The sequence below is a fragment of the Gymnogyps californianus genome, chromosome 5, assembly GCF_018139145.2.
Source record: "Gymnogyps californianus isolate 813 chromosome 5, ASM1813914v2, whole genome shotgun sequence".
NCBI classification, from domain to species: domain Eukaryota; kingdom Metazoa; phylum Chordata; class Aves; order Accipitriformes; family Cathartidae; genus Gymnogyps; species Gymnogyps californianus.
This window is the reverse complement of record NC_059475.1, coordinates 34,928,357-34,943,941: the sequence shown is the minus strand read 5'-3', so window position 1 is coordinate 34,943,941 and position 15,585 is coordinate 34,928,357. Positions and strand designations below refer to the sequence as shown.

Below are 15,585 nucleotides of genomic sequence, written 5' to 3'. Positions count from 1 at the left end.
CAGCTAGCCCTTCCATGTGGGAACTAGGACTGCAGGGCATCCTCTCTGTCTAGTGTAGACTTAGACAGATTCAATTTTTAAGGAGCATTAGGTGGATAAATATATGCATAATGAATTTCACCTCCTGGACTTGTTAATAAAGCTTTCCTCTCTCAAGCTTATATAACCAGTGTAACTGCTGCATATCAAGTTATTTTAATTAAGGATGGGAGACTTTGATTACTTAAGGGATCATTTTATAATCTGTCGAATTTCTGTCCCATTCCTCTTCCCCTGTTCCCATTTTAGTCCCAGGAAGAACTGCAGGAATATTGCAGATGCTCTGGGATTACATATGTGGCTCTTGTGTCAGATAAAGAAGGAAGTCACGTGAAGGTAAGTGTGTGACCAGAGGATGCTTGATGGTGTTTCAGATTTATAATCTGTTGTTCCACATTTCTTTAAGATCATTATTATTTTCAATGAAGTATTTAAGTAGATGTAATTCAGGTAAATACAGTTTCAGTTGCTAAGTAGTAGAAAGTTCTTCTGAAGAAGCCTGCTTTTTATCCCTCCATAATGCTGTTATTCATGGACCTCCTTTCCTCTAGGAAAGTCCAAAAATTAGTGCAAACATTGCTTGACTTAGAGTCATCGGTGTCTTTACGTGGAAAAAGGTTTCTGTTGTCTCTGATTTCTTTGAATCTACAAAATGAATTAGTTGACTCAGTGATCTTTCCAGTTGGCAGCTTTCCATGTTACAAAACAAATACAACTAAAACGTAAATCTAATAAAAATCCATGTAGTTCAAACAGGCAGAGTCTGAACCACACTCCTCATCTCTGTAAGCTAAGGTTAAGATGGAAAGACTGGACTGTGTCACAACGTGAATTACCACCTTCTGTGCTCTGCAGCCTGTGTTTGTGGTACCTTTTTAGAAGTTAAAAGTTTTAAAATACTCTTGAGTCCGGATCATTAGGAAAAAGATCATTCTTTTGATTCATGATCAAAAGATCATTTGAATAAAGATTCATTCTTTGACTGAAAAAAGTAACCATTTGACAGCATCTGGCGTGGCCATGTTACCTAGCCAACGTGTGTTACTAAAATATTTTTCACTTGTTATTCACTCTCCTTGTCATTGTAACAGCGATAGCAAATAACTGCATTAACTGTATGAACAAGTAGATTTTGATGATGAGAATGCGATATATCAATGTCTTCCACAAGAATATTACAGAGCGTTCTTTTAAATATGGCTTTATTGAAGCAAAACCAACAAAGAACATGCTAATGAGGTGAATGGTGGTGTTACTGATTAATTTCTTCCCAGTAAAGATGGAGCAGATATTGTTTTGAATGTTTGAGTCTAACTCTTGCAAACTGAAAGGCAAGCCTTATTCTAACATAATTCCTTAACTAAAAAAAAAAAAGGCCCCAAACCTAAAATGCTATTATTAATATGGTATTTGCATCTATAAATCATTCTGTTAAAAAATTAATTATCACATATTCAATACAAGTAGCCAAGCTAGTTTAAGCTTTGGGAATGCAGAGGAAATTAGCTGGTTGAAACAAAAAATAAAAAGCTTATCAAAGATTTAATTGGCAGTGATTGATTGGTAATGATGATAGCTTCTTACCTTTGACGGCTTCACCTCTAATGGGTGAATAATCCAGTTTGGTTTTGATTAAATTTTATAAGTTTATTCATATGCCATTTTAAGAATCAACGATCTTAAGAACCACTGAACTACATCATAGGTGAAATCCTTTGAGAAAGACAGACAGACGGAGAAAAGGATTTTAGAATCTGACTTGGTAGATCACCTGATCCAGAAACTGAAAACTAAAATCTGTGACGAAAGATGTAGTAGGTAAGTAGCATAACATGTCAATGTGAATAGTCAAAATCGGAAGTGAATGTATGTTTGTTTTAATTAAATAATTTTAAGATATGCTCAGTTAAACCTTGATTTTATTTGATAAAGAATAAGAGCTTTGCTGAATCCTTTTTGAGGGGAAAAGAAAGCAAAAAGGCTTGGTTATAGAATTTTATTGAGATTAAGAAAGAGACTGATTTCCCTAGCTGCTGTTAAATTCAAACATCCATAGTGCTTCCTACATTAAAAGGCCATGCAGCTATCCAGCTCAAATGCTACTAGAACACCAGTATTGTTTCTTTGGCAGGACTGCCTGCAAGTCCCTGTTACTGACCGGAAGTCCATTACATTGATGTGCTGTGTAATCAAAGAATTAAAGCAGCAAATCCCTTTCATTCTGAGGCAGTGTTGATATGGTAAAAAGGAAGGTGTAATTGTAGCACACCTGTACACTTTGGCTGGCACAAGTGAAAGTAACACCTGGGAAAGACTCAGGGTACACAGCAACACCCCATCATCCTATCTTTGTTGAAATTACTATTTATTGTCACCAATAGAAGTTAGTACAGAAATCACAGGAGAGGCTACAGTAACACCTGTGTGCATAAGCAGTATAGCTGTTATTCACACATATCCCTTTGTAAATATGTAATTATAAACACATCTATATATGTTTATATGTGTGTACATATATATGTATGGACTGGCAGCAGGAACAGACAAGATTTAGTCACGCAAACTAGAATTCAGAAACTAACAGATTTGACATCCATAGTGTGTCTGAATAGACTTAACAATAAGGGAAATCATTAAGCTGGGAAATGCTTAACTTGAGCTGTAGTTTGTGCAAGTGGTTGACGTCTCCTGCTATCCACCTCTTCATTCTCCTTTTTCTGACCTCAGCCAGTCTTGGCATTTAACTTTGCAACTAACCTGATTCTCATGTGTTTTCTGACGGATCTACAGGATCTATTAGAAGCTGTGAAAGAAAATCATTCTTCCTAGAAGTTACCTTATTTCGAGATCCTGAGAACAGAATGTAGAAAAACCCATATTTGGCAATACTAAACGGGAAATGCAATAACTATGATTGTAGTAACACTGGCAAATTTCTTTGTTAATGAATCCTGAATGTGGAAAGGGATCCAAACTAATTATTGAAAGCTTCTTTGAATATGTGTGATCTTAAGAATAAAGATTACTTTGATACTTCACTATTATCTCACAGAAACCTGTAAGAAGTTGTAGATTAAATTAATAATTTAGAGAGAATATTCTCATAATATATTCTAGTATTAGGATCTAAATCACTCTTGCATGATGGGGAGCCCATTTTTTTGTATCCATAGGAAGCATAACGATTGCTTCTAGATCTGATTTTGTAATGTAATTTTGTATGATTTCCTGTCTGTTCCAGAACAGAATTTAATCTGCAGATATGTGCTGGGAAGTATCCATAAATTTCTTTATCTGTCGAAATGAAATAAGTATGTTTGTAATAAGACACGGTTTCAGATTATCATACAGTATTTCTTCATTATTGTAAATTTGTTTCCCTGTCTTTGTTTATTTTTAGAGAAACCTCAGATAATCTTTCAGTACCAAATCAAAAGGGATCGTTTACTAATATTTCAGGTATTCAGTCTCTAGTTATAGAACATGCAAACTGTTTCTCTTTCTGCTTAAAAACTGTTTTATAAGAAAATACTGCTGAAACATAAATTTTAAAAGTATTACCAAAGTCAGAGCAAGAAAATGTTTTCTAGCAGTGCCTCTGGTTAGAGACGCTTCCTCCTAATCTCAAATGTTGTTCCAAGTGATCTAAAACTGAAATTTTCTCCAAACTAACAAAATAGCGCTCAGACCAACAGACAGAATATTCCCCATACAAGCATTCATTGATGCAGTGATTCAGGAGGGGGGAAAAGCTGAAAACCATGAACAATTTCCTAGCTGAGGAGAAATTAAACGTAGTCTGGATGAAAAGTGACATGACCTGTGATTGTTACAGTGTTGAGACCTGTGTATATTGACCTACTGTTCTACTAAGATTTTCTTCTTCTTCAAATGAAAACGCCTTCATGTTTCTAGCTACAGATTTGCATTCCTTAGTCTGATAATAGAAGTTTGTATACAAAGAATAATATTAAGTACTTGCTGTGTGGATAAAGTTTGGCATTTTTTATAATTATTTTATTAAGTACTGATATAGTGTGTGGTGGTTGTTTTTAAAGAAACACTTTTTTCCCCCCCTTGCATAACAGTGAGGGAGAGAGGTGGCCATGCTTAACTTGGTGGGGTTTTTTTGTGTGTGTGTGCGTGTGTGTGACTACCAGAAGTGGCAATTTGGATTTCAAAATAAGCCATTTCAAATTTTAATTATTGTTATTTGGAGGAGCTGGGGGCTGGGGTTTTATTTTTTTGTCATTGACTCTGCTATGGGACTGAGCATTAAAAAGTTCTCATTCTTGTAATAGCTTTTCTTTTTTTGATATTAGGTATGCTACATTCATCTGTAAAATTCTGCAAGCCATTTGGAACCTTTTATTAGTTTCAGGGAACATTGATGTAAAATACCAAATTTCTCAGTCTTACCAACCATTCCTTCAAAGTCATAAGTGAGCACTTGAGAATTTACATGCACATGTTTCACTGTCCTGTCTATTTGACTAACTTTGGGGGTTTTTAGCAGCTTTTCGAACCCTATACTATATAGAGCTTAGCTTATTAATATTTGTGAATTTTCTGTTTCTTGCTGCTACTTGTATAAAAAAAGAATATAATCTAAAACTATGTGTTTGCATTTTAGGTGTATTTGAATCACATGGAACTCTTGTAGTGCCTAATGTTAGTGTTATAGCACCTGAAAAATTATCTGCCAGTGCCAGGCGTCGTCAAGAAATTCAGGTACACACACATCAAATAAGTATTAAGAAGTGATCCTTGAAAGCTAAGGAATGGTAGAATTCATATTTTCACTATCACCTAACTTACACAAATACATCCTGTTTGTTCTTTATTCATATAATAGACTATTAACAACACAAAAGGTTGAAGGCAAAGACCACCTTTTTTTAACATTTTGGATCTTGGCAATTATCTGTGACATTGTGGCTCGACCATCATTGTACATACATATTAGAAATCTTATTTTAGTAGGAACCATGGTTCTGGAATTTTCCTTTTTTTTAAATAAATGCTGAAGTGTGTTAAAGGTGCAAGTTCAGCACACTTTTAATTTGTGATATGTTTGTAACATACTTTGTATTTCATTACATTGTCTCAAACTAAAGGCCTAAGAAAAAATTGCAGATTTAAAAAAAAAAAAAACAAAAAAAACCCAACCCTGCCTAAAATGTGATATTATAATAATGTAGAAAAGATTAAATGATGCTAGAAACAGATGTCGGAGTTTGCTCATCTAGGATTATTAGCTTCAAGAGATTTAGAGTACATGGTAAAACAGAACTGTAACCTTATCCCCTTTTCAGTCCAAATTTGGGTCTGCAACAAAAAAAATCCCCCCCATAAATAGTTCTTGGAACTGTTGTTCCAAGATGTTATCCTTGGATGTTATCCTCTGAGCTTTGAGCTAAACTGACTTGCTGTTTTCAGGTTTTTAATATACAGAAGCATCTTTCCAAGGTACAAAAGACAACATAGTGCAAGGCTGTAACTACATTTGTAAAGTGCTACCTTTGCAGGATTACTACCTTGCTCAAAAAAAAAAAAAAAAAAAAAAAAAGTGTTACAAGGTATGACCCGTACTTTGGTTTGGCTTTCAAATCAGTTGTCCTTCTTTAGCTAGAGATGATTCACTGTATCCAGTCACATTCACTGTATCCAGTCACACGTTCTCACATTCCTCTGAAAAGTTAGATAACACCCAGAAACAGAAAGGCAGTTTTTACTACATATGTGAGAATTCACATTGTAACATGCAGTTCTATCTGCTTTAGTACAGTAGCAGTATTATCAAGTCTTTACCATTGCTGCAAGAGTGGCTCAGCCCCAGTCTCCTTCCTGCCTACTCATCAAGGATTATTGTGGAATTGTTACTGAAAATTATATTAAATGTGAATTGTAGTTTAAATATGATGTAGTTCTACATCTTGTGTTAGAAGCAGCCTCTTCTGTTCTCATCGTCTATGAAAGAAAATCAGTGTTCCCAACCTGTGTCACAGAAGCAGTGTATTTTACTTTTGCCCATCTTTTGTTGCCAGGTGCAAACAAGACTTCAGACATTCATTTCTAGCCTGCAACAGAAAACAAGTGAGATTGAGATTTTAGCAGTAAGTATTTGGCAGAAGCCTGAATTAATTTCAAATTCTTAATTGAATTGGATGATGCAGTTGCTATGTGGAACAAACTACTGCCAATAGCCTCACTTTAGACATACCAAATGAACCAAACCTCTGGTTAAGACCCATGGCATGTTTCTTTAATACTTGAGAAGTATCTCAAATTGTGTGTATGGACAGTTGCACAGGACAAAATTTAACAAGTATTTAGTTGTAAATCCTTTAGCTGTACTTATGCTGACTACTGTGGTAGATTTAATAACTTGTTCCTGCTAGATTTGCTCCTACATTTAAACCAACATAACTTTTGTTTGTATATAGCTTTTAGACTTTGCTGACCATGTCACAAAGGACTTAAAATGGTATATGCTTTTCAGGAAACATACTGCCTATTTGCCTATGCCTATTTGGAACTTTCCATAATGGAATCTGTCATGAACAGTTTGTTTAAAATGCTTAAAACCTTGGTCAATTCCCAGTTCTATCAGCATGAGTGCTTCTTTGGAAATCAAAGAGTCTTGGCTCCCTTCAGTATAGCTAATCTCTAGTTGGCAAACTGATAACAGAAGAACTGTTAAGTATTGATTTCTTGATGATATTTTTACAGGTAGATCTGCCAAAAGCAACTCTGATACACTTCTTATCATTGGAGGTAAGCAATTAAGTAACGTTGTTAAAACTCTAATTGAACAATAGATGATAAATTCTGTTCCTAATCAAGTGGAATGTAAAATTCACCCATTGTAGTTTTTCTTCTTCAAGGAGTTTGAATTAGGTTTTAAAACTTGAAAAGATTTTTTTACCCAAGGAGCTTGACTGAGGCTAGAAAAATCTTTTTGTCAAATGCCCGAGTTATGCAAGACACCATTAGGAAGGCCTAATCCAAAACTCTGGGTTTTTTTCCCCCAAGAATAGTTAACTGAAATTAGGTCTTACAGCTTATTTTCAGAAACCAATAAGCATTAATATTAGTTTCAACAAAGGTGTTTCTTGAAGCTGTTAATGAAGGACCCAAAATACAGAGGCAATTGTTTCGAGTACAGTAGCTGAAACATCTCTTAGTGAAGCCAAGATAAAAAGGGGATGTATTATATTGACAACTTTAACAACTCAGAAACTGCTCAATGAGGGGGGGGGGGGAAAACCACCAAAGACAAAGCGCTTTTCTTTCCTCCCATGACAGCAGTAGCTTTAAAGTCAGAAGTTCTTCCTAGAGAGATGGGTGCTTCCCCACCCCCCAAAAAAACAAACTCAAGAACAGCATCCTGCATGGAAGTGGATTTATTACTTTCATACCTTTCCTCTGCTGCTCTGAAGCAGTGCTTGTCTGGTAGTCAGACCCCAGTGAAACATTTGAAAATATTTTCAAAATACTTAGTTCATCCAGTCTATCCAAATCATGGAGATTAGTTTATCACCTTTTACTTAAAAATTAAAGCACGTGATCAGCTTGCATCATTCACTTTTGACCACCTTTACACCACAGTTCTCATATTCTATCCAGCATTGCAAAACTGATAGAGCTCTTTTCATTGCTTATGCCTTTTTATCGCTAAACTGTGTTAAACTGATTGCTAAATTCTTAATACATTTTCATTTAAAAAAATTTAAAAATCAAGTTGCACTTGTTTATATGAATTTTTTTTGAAACCTGTTTAAGGAGTATTGACGTTACGTGGTGTTCAGAAGACTGAATCCTATGGGGAGTAGTATTTCTTTCATGAGAGAATGTAAGACTGTATCATAGTTTTGTCAATTTTTTTTCTTAGTTTGATGGAGATAGACAAGCCTTTGATGCTACTGTGAGACAACTGATGTCACGATGGCCAAAACAGAGATGTTCATACTTACAAGCAATTTGTGATGAAATTTACAGTATCAAAATGGAAAAGAGGTAAATTTGTTAAGCTCTTACAGATATATAAAACATCTCAATTATTTCTGCATTCAAACTTTACTAAATAAGCTGCTCTTAATTTGTCCTCCCCTTTCTCTCTCCCTGAGGAAAAAAGAAATATTCAGAAAATGTGTATAGTTCCTTGAGTACTATGGGAAGAGTTTACTGGTCATCTAATCCTCACTTGTGGTAAAATGTAAATTCTTGGCCATGCAAATTCTTCATTTTTATCAGCCTTTTCAAGAAATTCTAAAATGTATTCCCGCTGTTATCTCATGTGCTGCTTTGTTCATAAAACTGAATAGCAAACAACTATATACATTCAGGTATACTGCTATTCTACCACATAGTAACCCTCTTTTCTCATGGGAGAGACTCAGCTTGCCTTCTAAAACTCATGAGAACATTTAATTCCTCCTGCTTTGAAGGAATACAGTGGGAATCTGGCACAGCTGATGACGACTGCCCAGCTTTAAGCAAACACAATGCATGTTCTCCCAACCTGTACAGTAAAGCCCGTTTCTGTTTTTTAAGCATAAAAACATTTATGTTCAACTCGTAGTCTCCTTGTTGGATTCTGGCAAGGCTGAAACAGATAGTCTTGGCACATCCAGTTTTAAGCCTCAAATTTTCAACTCTTGCATGTACTGGTACAGTTCAGCAAGACCTGGGTATTTATGTCCTATTGTGGGTTTCATTTATAATACATTTTCTTAAACCTATGTTCAGCTTGAAGATACTACTAAACTTTTAAATGAGACTAAAAATTGACTTTGATTCCTTTTTCTTAGAGATGCACCAAAATTGCTTCAGGTTTGCTAATGTTTACTAAAGCAACTAAATATCAAGTGAAACTTTTTTTTTCTTCCTGTGGCTTGCAAGGCTATAAGCAACAGAACCCCATTACTACGTACAAATAATATTCCATACAGTGTTGGGTGTGAATGTAATGCAGTCCCTGATGAAGCCTTCCTTTCCCATTTGATGCCTGCACACAGAACACTGCTTAGCCATAAGCCTTCAGGTCACTGAATGAAAACTGAACAGGCTAGATGATAAATAGAGAATGAAGGGGAAAATTGCAGTCACAGCCAAAGGAACTAAAACTTACTGCTTTCCTACTGAATCTTTGCTGTTAGCTTATTGCTAAGATTTGCCACAGATATTGTAGCTTTTGAACCTGCAGTTTCAAAGTTTAAAAATTCTCTCTTCCTTCCCTCTGCAGGGTTCCTGCGCTTATCCTGTACAGTTATCGGGACGAATACAAGGTTTTGTTCTAGTGCTTGAAGCATCTTTTACAGGATGCTTTTAGTAAAACAACAGTGTTTTGTCAAAGGGATTTCAAAAAGATGTAATAATGCAGAACAGGCAACTAATGCTTTTTTATGTGTCCAGATTGAATTTCATGTGTAATATAAAACTGTAAATTTATGTCAAAAAGTGGAAATAAATGTTTTATAGGCAATTAAGGCAATACAGCCACAGATATGTATTATCATGTAATTCTTGCCCCTTACACCACAAAAGAGATTATCAGCTGTGCAGCTGTAAAACTTTTTTTTTTTTTTACATAGTTTCAGAATGCCTTTTGTGTCAATATGCAACAGTAGTACTGAAATGAGAAACTCAGTTCAAGGATTAGAGAGGATGAATTATCTTCAACTCTAACAAACTGTTGTAAACTTTTTTGAAGAAGAGTTTTTATGTAATAAAAGGTTTGGCTACTGAGCCTTCTTGAAATATATATTACAAGCTTTTGGGGTTGTTTTTTTTTTTTTTAAACCTACTGTTTTAATTTCTATATAAAAGATGGTGGATTTCATGGACTTCTGCATTCAAATCAAGCAGCAGCTTTCTGGGAGATGAAATAAGACCTGATACAGGAAAAACTTGTTTCAGAACTAAGGCTTTTAAGAGAAAGAGTAACCTGCATGTGCTAGAGGCATAACCAAAATTTTGAACTAGCTTTCTTCACATGAGTTGTCAGATTAGGTTTGAAGTTAAAAGTCATAGTAATGATGGGAATCTTATAATTATCTTCTTGAAGCTAAACTGTAACACAATCCCATCAGGAAAAGTGAAGCTGAGCAAATCTGAAGATTAGTTACAGCAGCCATAGTTAACTATGCATTATACTTCACCTCAAACTACTTATAATACTGGAGTGAATATGCAGAAAAGTTAAGAGCTTTCTGGAAATATACTGGTGTGTACCCTCCCTCCCCACCTGGTACCTTCTGTTTAAACAGCTTACTCCTGTTTTTCTCTAACTCAAATGGTTGCCTTTAGCACTGCAGGCTCATTGCATTAAGAAATACCTACTTTTTCTACCCTTTTCTTGTAGTAAAGAGGAGGGCAAAGTTAGAATAGGTAAAGAGGTAACTTTAAAGACAAACCCAAGAACTTTTGAGAACTGTGAAAGTTGTAACAGCAACACACAAAGTAGCATCAGGGGAGTCAGTCCTGAAGGCACAGATAACTACCATTCCTAGCAATTCACCAAGTCACATCAGTCATTACAACCAAATCCATTTCTCAGTGTATTTAATAGGAACAATTTATTCACCTTTTACATCTGCTCATATGAAGGAGCTACTTTAAGATGTGAAGTATGGGGAAATTCAGATCCCTGAATATACTGAAGGATGAAGCTTTAAAAAAAAAGTTTAGGTGACATGAGCATTTTTAAGCCATGTCTGAAGGGAAAATGATGCAGAGTCCTGCCCTCCCCCCCACTGTGAGCCAGGGTCAGCACAGCTGGGTCAGCACGGAGCAAAGGCACAGCCACCTGGCTCTGCAAGAGCTCAGGCACTGTGCTGGCTGCCTTAGGGATGTCTGCACTGCATCATGTAGACATGTCCCTCAAAATAAGACAGAAACAGAAAAGCTTCTGTTCCTGATAATATGTTGGCACCCACATTCCCTAGTACTACTGAGGCTCACCTATAAAACTGGGCATCTGTCACTGAGACTCCTGCTCCAGTCTTACTTTTTGCTCCTGCTGCAGTGCATTTCTCTCCACCCTGTTACCCCCCAAACAGATTTTACACTGCCCACTTGTATAATACAAAACTAACAGCAGTATAAGTACAAAACTAGTTGGCAGCTGAGTGTAAAGCTATTTCAGTATAACCCTGTAAATACTCCTGCCATAGAACAATCCACAAAAAGCACCTTCTGCTCTCAGTTTAAACAAAAGTACTGATCGCATCCCAGTATCCTGCTGGAAGGAAAGCCAAAGACAAGTGGTAACTCAAAAAGAAATGGACTTTGCTTTGAGCAAGGGTCAAGTCTGTTATAGTGATGGTAGGACACTGTTCCATCACTGTGTTGCTTTGCTCTTCTTGTTTTTGCTTTTCTTGTCTTTTTTCTTCAAGCCATCCATGTTAGCTCTCAGCAAATTTGAATATGCCTGAAACAACAATTGGAACCATTAAAAGAACAAATACTCAAGTGACAATATACTAGAGATAACATATTGCATATTGCTAATGGATAGGGATCTGCATTTGCTCAGTTAGAGAATCATGCTCTTACACCCTGCACTGGAAAACTATTGTTTCTAAACCAACGCAGAAAGTTAGATAAAATACACCGTGTTTGTTTGGGGTTTTTTTTAAAACAAATGCAGATAGGTGGGTAGTCTAAAGTTAATCTGTATGGCAGCTCAGCACTGAATCAACCCATTCACAGCTGTCTAGTGCTTCCTACTGACCACTCCCCAATACCTACAGAAAAGGAAGATAAAAGGCATACAAAACTTACCATCTGGAATTTATTTACTTCCTTTGAGCTCACCTACAAAAGTAATACTGGAGGTTAACCAAGAAAACACTGGCTTCTATTACAAACCAAGTATCAGTACGTGTTTACCCACCAGCGATCATCTAGTCTTTTTAGCAGCAGTTGGATCAACTCACCACATTCAGTGGTAGGTAGGCTGTACTGACATGTCATAGGACTTCACTGATTTAGAAAACTGCAAACACTCCTTACTCGATTAACAAAATCCTCTGGAGGCCGTTTGTCCCAAATCCGTGTGTTTTCAAATGGGAAGAATGTGAAGAAACATTCTAAGGAAGGTTTTAGTTATTGTAGGGCTGTAAAAGTATGTTGCAGCCCAGATTCTCTCAACTGTTTCTCAAAGTAACATTTTTCCTCTGGTTACATCACAGAGGAGCACTAAAGCCTTTCCCAGTCATTCAAAGTGAACATCAGGTTGTCAACTTCTAGTTAACATTTCCCGAAATACAAATAGCTCTGTAAATGAGAAAAAAAATAGGTATGCTAAGCAAGATTAAGGCTTAGAAGAGTCTACCCATGCCCACATGTTCTTGCCAGGAAACAACAATCCCTTCCTACTGTTCCACGGTCTGAGAACATTCAGTTCTTTCCTGGGTTGTAAGAACCTTCAGTAATTCCATCAAGGTCTAAAGGAAGCTACCCTTTTGTCACCTGAGGCTTGACTGTAGGCATGCAGGACCTTTCTTCTCCTTGGAGCCACACCATTTGTCCTCATACTGCAGGTTCCGTATCTGCCCTGTGTCCTTCTGCCCATGTCTCTAGAAGCAGTTTCCCCCTTCCCTCCAAACAATTTCACCTGACTCAAAACACAACAGCCAAGGTTGCTGAAAACAGGCAGAGTCCCTTTCTGCTGTCCTGCAATACCATTCTGAAGCAAAATCCAGCATACAGAGCACAACTATAAACTACTGTCCCATCTGTAATGCTGAGTGTAAACATTGAGACTTCAGATACGTGTGACAATTCAGCATCCCAACTTCAGCTGTGTGTTTAGCTACCATACGGCTTCTCTGGAATGAAGAGGGTAGTTCTCATGAAATTCATGTAAAGACAAATTTCACTTAAGATATGGGGCATTAAATAGAAGACAAGTAGAGCCACTGATCTTTCTAACCCAGAGTTGTCACTTACCACTGTGCTAATTTTCTTCTTTCCATCAGTTGCTCTTAGGAGACACTTATTGTCTGCTGGTTCAAAACTTTCTACGTGGCCTTTGCGTGGGACTGGTTTTGTTCGGCCATCATCTGTATTGAAAGACAGAGAATGTTTACTCATATTTCACTAAAATCACCAGATGCCTCCTGACATGAGATGTTAAAAATTGCTCATGAGGAGATCTGTAAAACACCTTGGAATTTAAGGCCATCTGAACTGACATTGCTGCCAAATTGTTCACAGACCCCTTCCTCTGTAACCCCAGAAGGATCTGTTCCATAAACTACATCTGCCAGGAAAAAAATGTAAATCCTTGCCCCGACACGCTGTATGAACTGCCTGCTTCAGCAGCAGTATGTTTTAAATGCATGTTAAACTGCAGCCTGGGACACTTGACTTCTCAAGTAGTGCCAGGCAGCCAGAAACCAGAGAAACAAACATACAAAAGCAACAGGATAATTCTCCTTTTATAGAAAACTAAGGATTTCCAATTATTGTTTAATAATTAGAAAGTCCCAATATTCCCTGCAGTTTGAAATACAGTCTTACTTCAAGGTTATTAGTACTGCAGCTAAAATGATTGATTTGTCCATATGACTACTCTTCAGATAGGCTGAATTACAACTGCATCTTTTAAAATACATTCTAACGACACCAAGTTTGATTTAGAGGAGCACGTCTTTAATCCAGTAACAGACTTAAAACTTACATTTCTTCAGCGTTATGAAAACACTCCCCGAAGTTCTGCACTTTTGAAAGAGTCTGGTAAGCTCTGTCAGGAACTGCAAGAGAGAGAGACTCCATCCTTGCTGGCAGGCCACCCCACAGGCGTTTATTTCTTCCCCCTGTGCAGCCCAGCGACTCGCTGCCCGGGGAGCAGCCCCCGCCTCGCTCCGGCGGCGCCGTTACCACAGGCCAGGCTCTCCCAGTTCCGCGGGAATAAGCGCCGAGGAAAGGAGAACTCCCGGGTTTCCCCACGCTGAAGCTGTAGGACACGAGGTCCCAGCCCGGCACGGCCCAGCCCGAGGTTCCGACTCCGGAAAACGAGGTCTCAGCCCCCCAGACCTACCGCGGCCCCAGCGTTGCTGCCCTCCCTCCTTCCCTCGCCCAAGCCACCGGGTACAACGATGCTCGCTCCCCTCCCCCGCCGTCGCCTCCACGCCGCCGGGGCAGGCGAGGGGACGGCCCTGCGCGGGCCCGGCGCACCCCGCGGCTTCGCGGGGCCTCCCTCCCACCGCAGCCGGCACAGAGCACACCCCAGGCGGCCGGTGACCAGCCGACTCCCCGGGGGCCGGCCACGTCCACGGCTCCCGCCCGGGGACCGGCCGGGCAGCCCCACCTGCTCGCTCTCCAGCAGCACCATCCTGCACCGCTGCCCGGAAACGCCGCGCGCAGGCGCGCACCCACGGGCGCACGCGCACCACGGCACGAGGCGGGCCCGCGCACGCGGCAACGCCCCTAAGCCGCTCGCGCCGCTGGAAGAACGGAGCGGGCGGAGAGCGCCTCGCGCTGAGGGGGCGGGGGGCGGCGGCGAGGCCCCGCCCCGCCCCGCCCGCGGAGGGGAGCGCCACGTCAGCCGCGCGATGGCACCGCCCGCTGCGGCCCCGGCCCCGGCCCGGCGCCCCGTGGCCGAAGGCGGGTGGCGGAGGGGGCCTCCGGGCCCGGCCTGTCGTGTCCTGCGGCGCCCCTCCGTGCTCCCCCGCGGGAGGAGCAGCCGGTGCCTGATCCGAGACGCGGATCAGGCCGGCGGGAACGGCCAGCCCTGTGGGGCTCCGCTCCCGCCGGCGCTGCAGCCACCGCCGTTATACGCCCCCCCTCCCCCGTCATACCCCCCCCCGCGGCTGTCCCGTAACGGCCGCAGTGCGGGGTTTTCCCCAGGCGGACAACTCGTGTGCACGCAGCCTGGAGGAGCGGCACCATGATTTCAGCTCCGCCTCAAACGCTGCGTGACGGCGGCAGGCCCGCCGCCTCACCCAGGCGGCCGTGTCCCTGCGGCCTCACGTCACCCGCCCGCCGGGACTCGGGGGTCTGAAAGATGGCCTGCGGGTAGGCCTCGGTGCGCCCGTGGGTGGCTGCGCTCGGCCTGTCGAGAAGCAGGACGCTTGCCTGGGCGCCGCACAAATCGCAGGGGTGGGAAGTCATAAGCCAGCTCTGACTCCCTACTTCCCGTTCCTCGGAGTGGGTGTTTCAAGCTAGACGTGCCTCAGCGTCCCCAGGCACCAGGAACAGCTCGCAAGCCGCCACGTTAGCTTCACGTGAAAACACAGAACTGCAACTGGCCGTCATTTCCAGTGAGGTGCTGAAATGGGTGGTGCGAAGGGTCCTGGCGAGTGTGACTGGCTGAAGGCTTGGAAGGTGAAGGGTGTGATTTGAGCCTAAGGGAACAAGACCCCTAGATTTGTACAAGAAACAGCTAAGAGGAAACCAGCATCTGGGTGAGGCGAGAAGGCATTTCACACCCATAATACTGCTCCTGAGGGGCAGATCCTGGAAAGGGGAGTTTTATGTCAGGCCCAGGTTAGTTGATCTGGGAACACACAGAAGTAGCATTTGATCTAGTGCCTT

The 15,585-nt window shown here is 40.4% G+C and overlaps 2 protein-coding genes across 2 annotated transcripts in view; one reads left to right on the top strand and one right to left on the bottom strand.

Moving 5' to 3' along the window:
- The window catches only part of EIF2AK4 (eukaryotic translation initiation factor 2 alpha kinase 4), a 44,047-nt gene extending 34,242 nt beyond the window's left edge, over positions 1 to 9,805 (top strand). The window contains exons 32-39 of the mRNA XM_050898347.1: positions 289 to 375; positions 1,745 to 1,857; positions 3,440 to 3,498; positions 4,673 to 4,770; positions 6,087 to 6,155; positions 6,772 to 6,816; positions 7,934 to 8,058; positions 9,287 to 9,805. Of these exons, the coding sequence (XP_050754304.1) occupies positions 289 to 375; positions 1,745 to 1,857; positions 3,440 to 3,498; positions 4,673 to 4,770; positions 6,087 to 6,155; positions 6,772 to 6,816; positions 7,934 to 8,058; positions 9,287 to 9,341 (651 nt within the window). The 3' untranslated portion in view covers positions 9,342 to 9,805. The remainder of the gene's footprint in view (positions 1 to 288; positions 376 to 1,744; positions 1,858 to 3,439; positions 3,499 to 4,672; positions 4,771 to 6,086; positions 6,156 to 6,771; positions 6,817 to 7,933; positions 8,059 to 9,286) is intronic.
- A 783-nt stretch (positions 9,806 to 10,588) lies between these two features.
- SRP14 (signal recognition particle 14) lies at positions 10,589 to 14,412 on the bottom strand. The gene is made up of 5 exons (XM_050898348.1): positions 14,360 to 14,412; positions 13,730 to 13,802; positions 12,997 to 13,109; positions 11,827 to 11,859; positions 10,589 to 11,473 (listed from the first exon to the last, which is right to left on the bottom strand). The coding sequence occupies exons 1-5, from the start codon at positions 14,381 to 14,383 to the stop codon at positions 11,384 to 11,386; spliced, it is 333 nt and encodes a 110-aa protein (XP_050754305.1). The 5' UTR covers positions 14,384 to 14,412; the 3' UTR covers positions 10,589 to 11,383.
- Between the last annotated feature and the right edge of the window lie 1,173 nt (positions 14,413 to 15,585).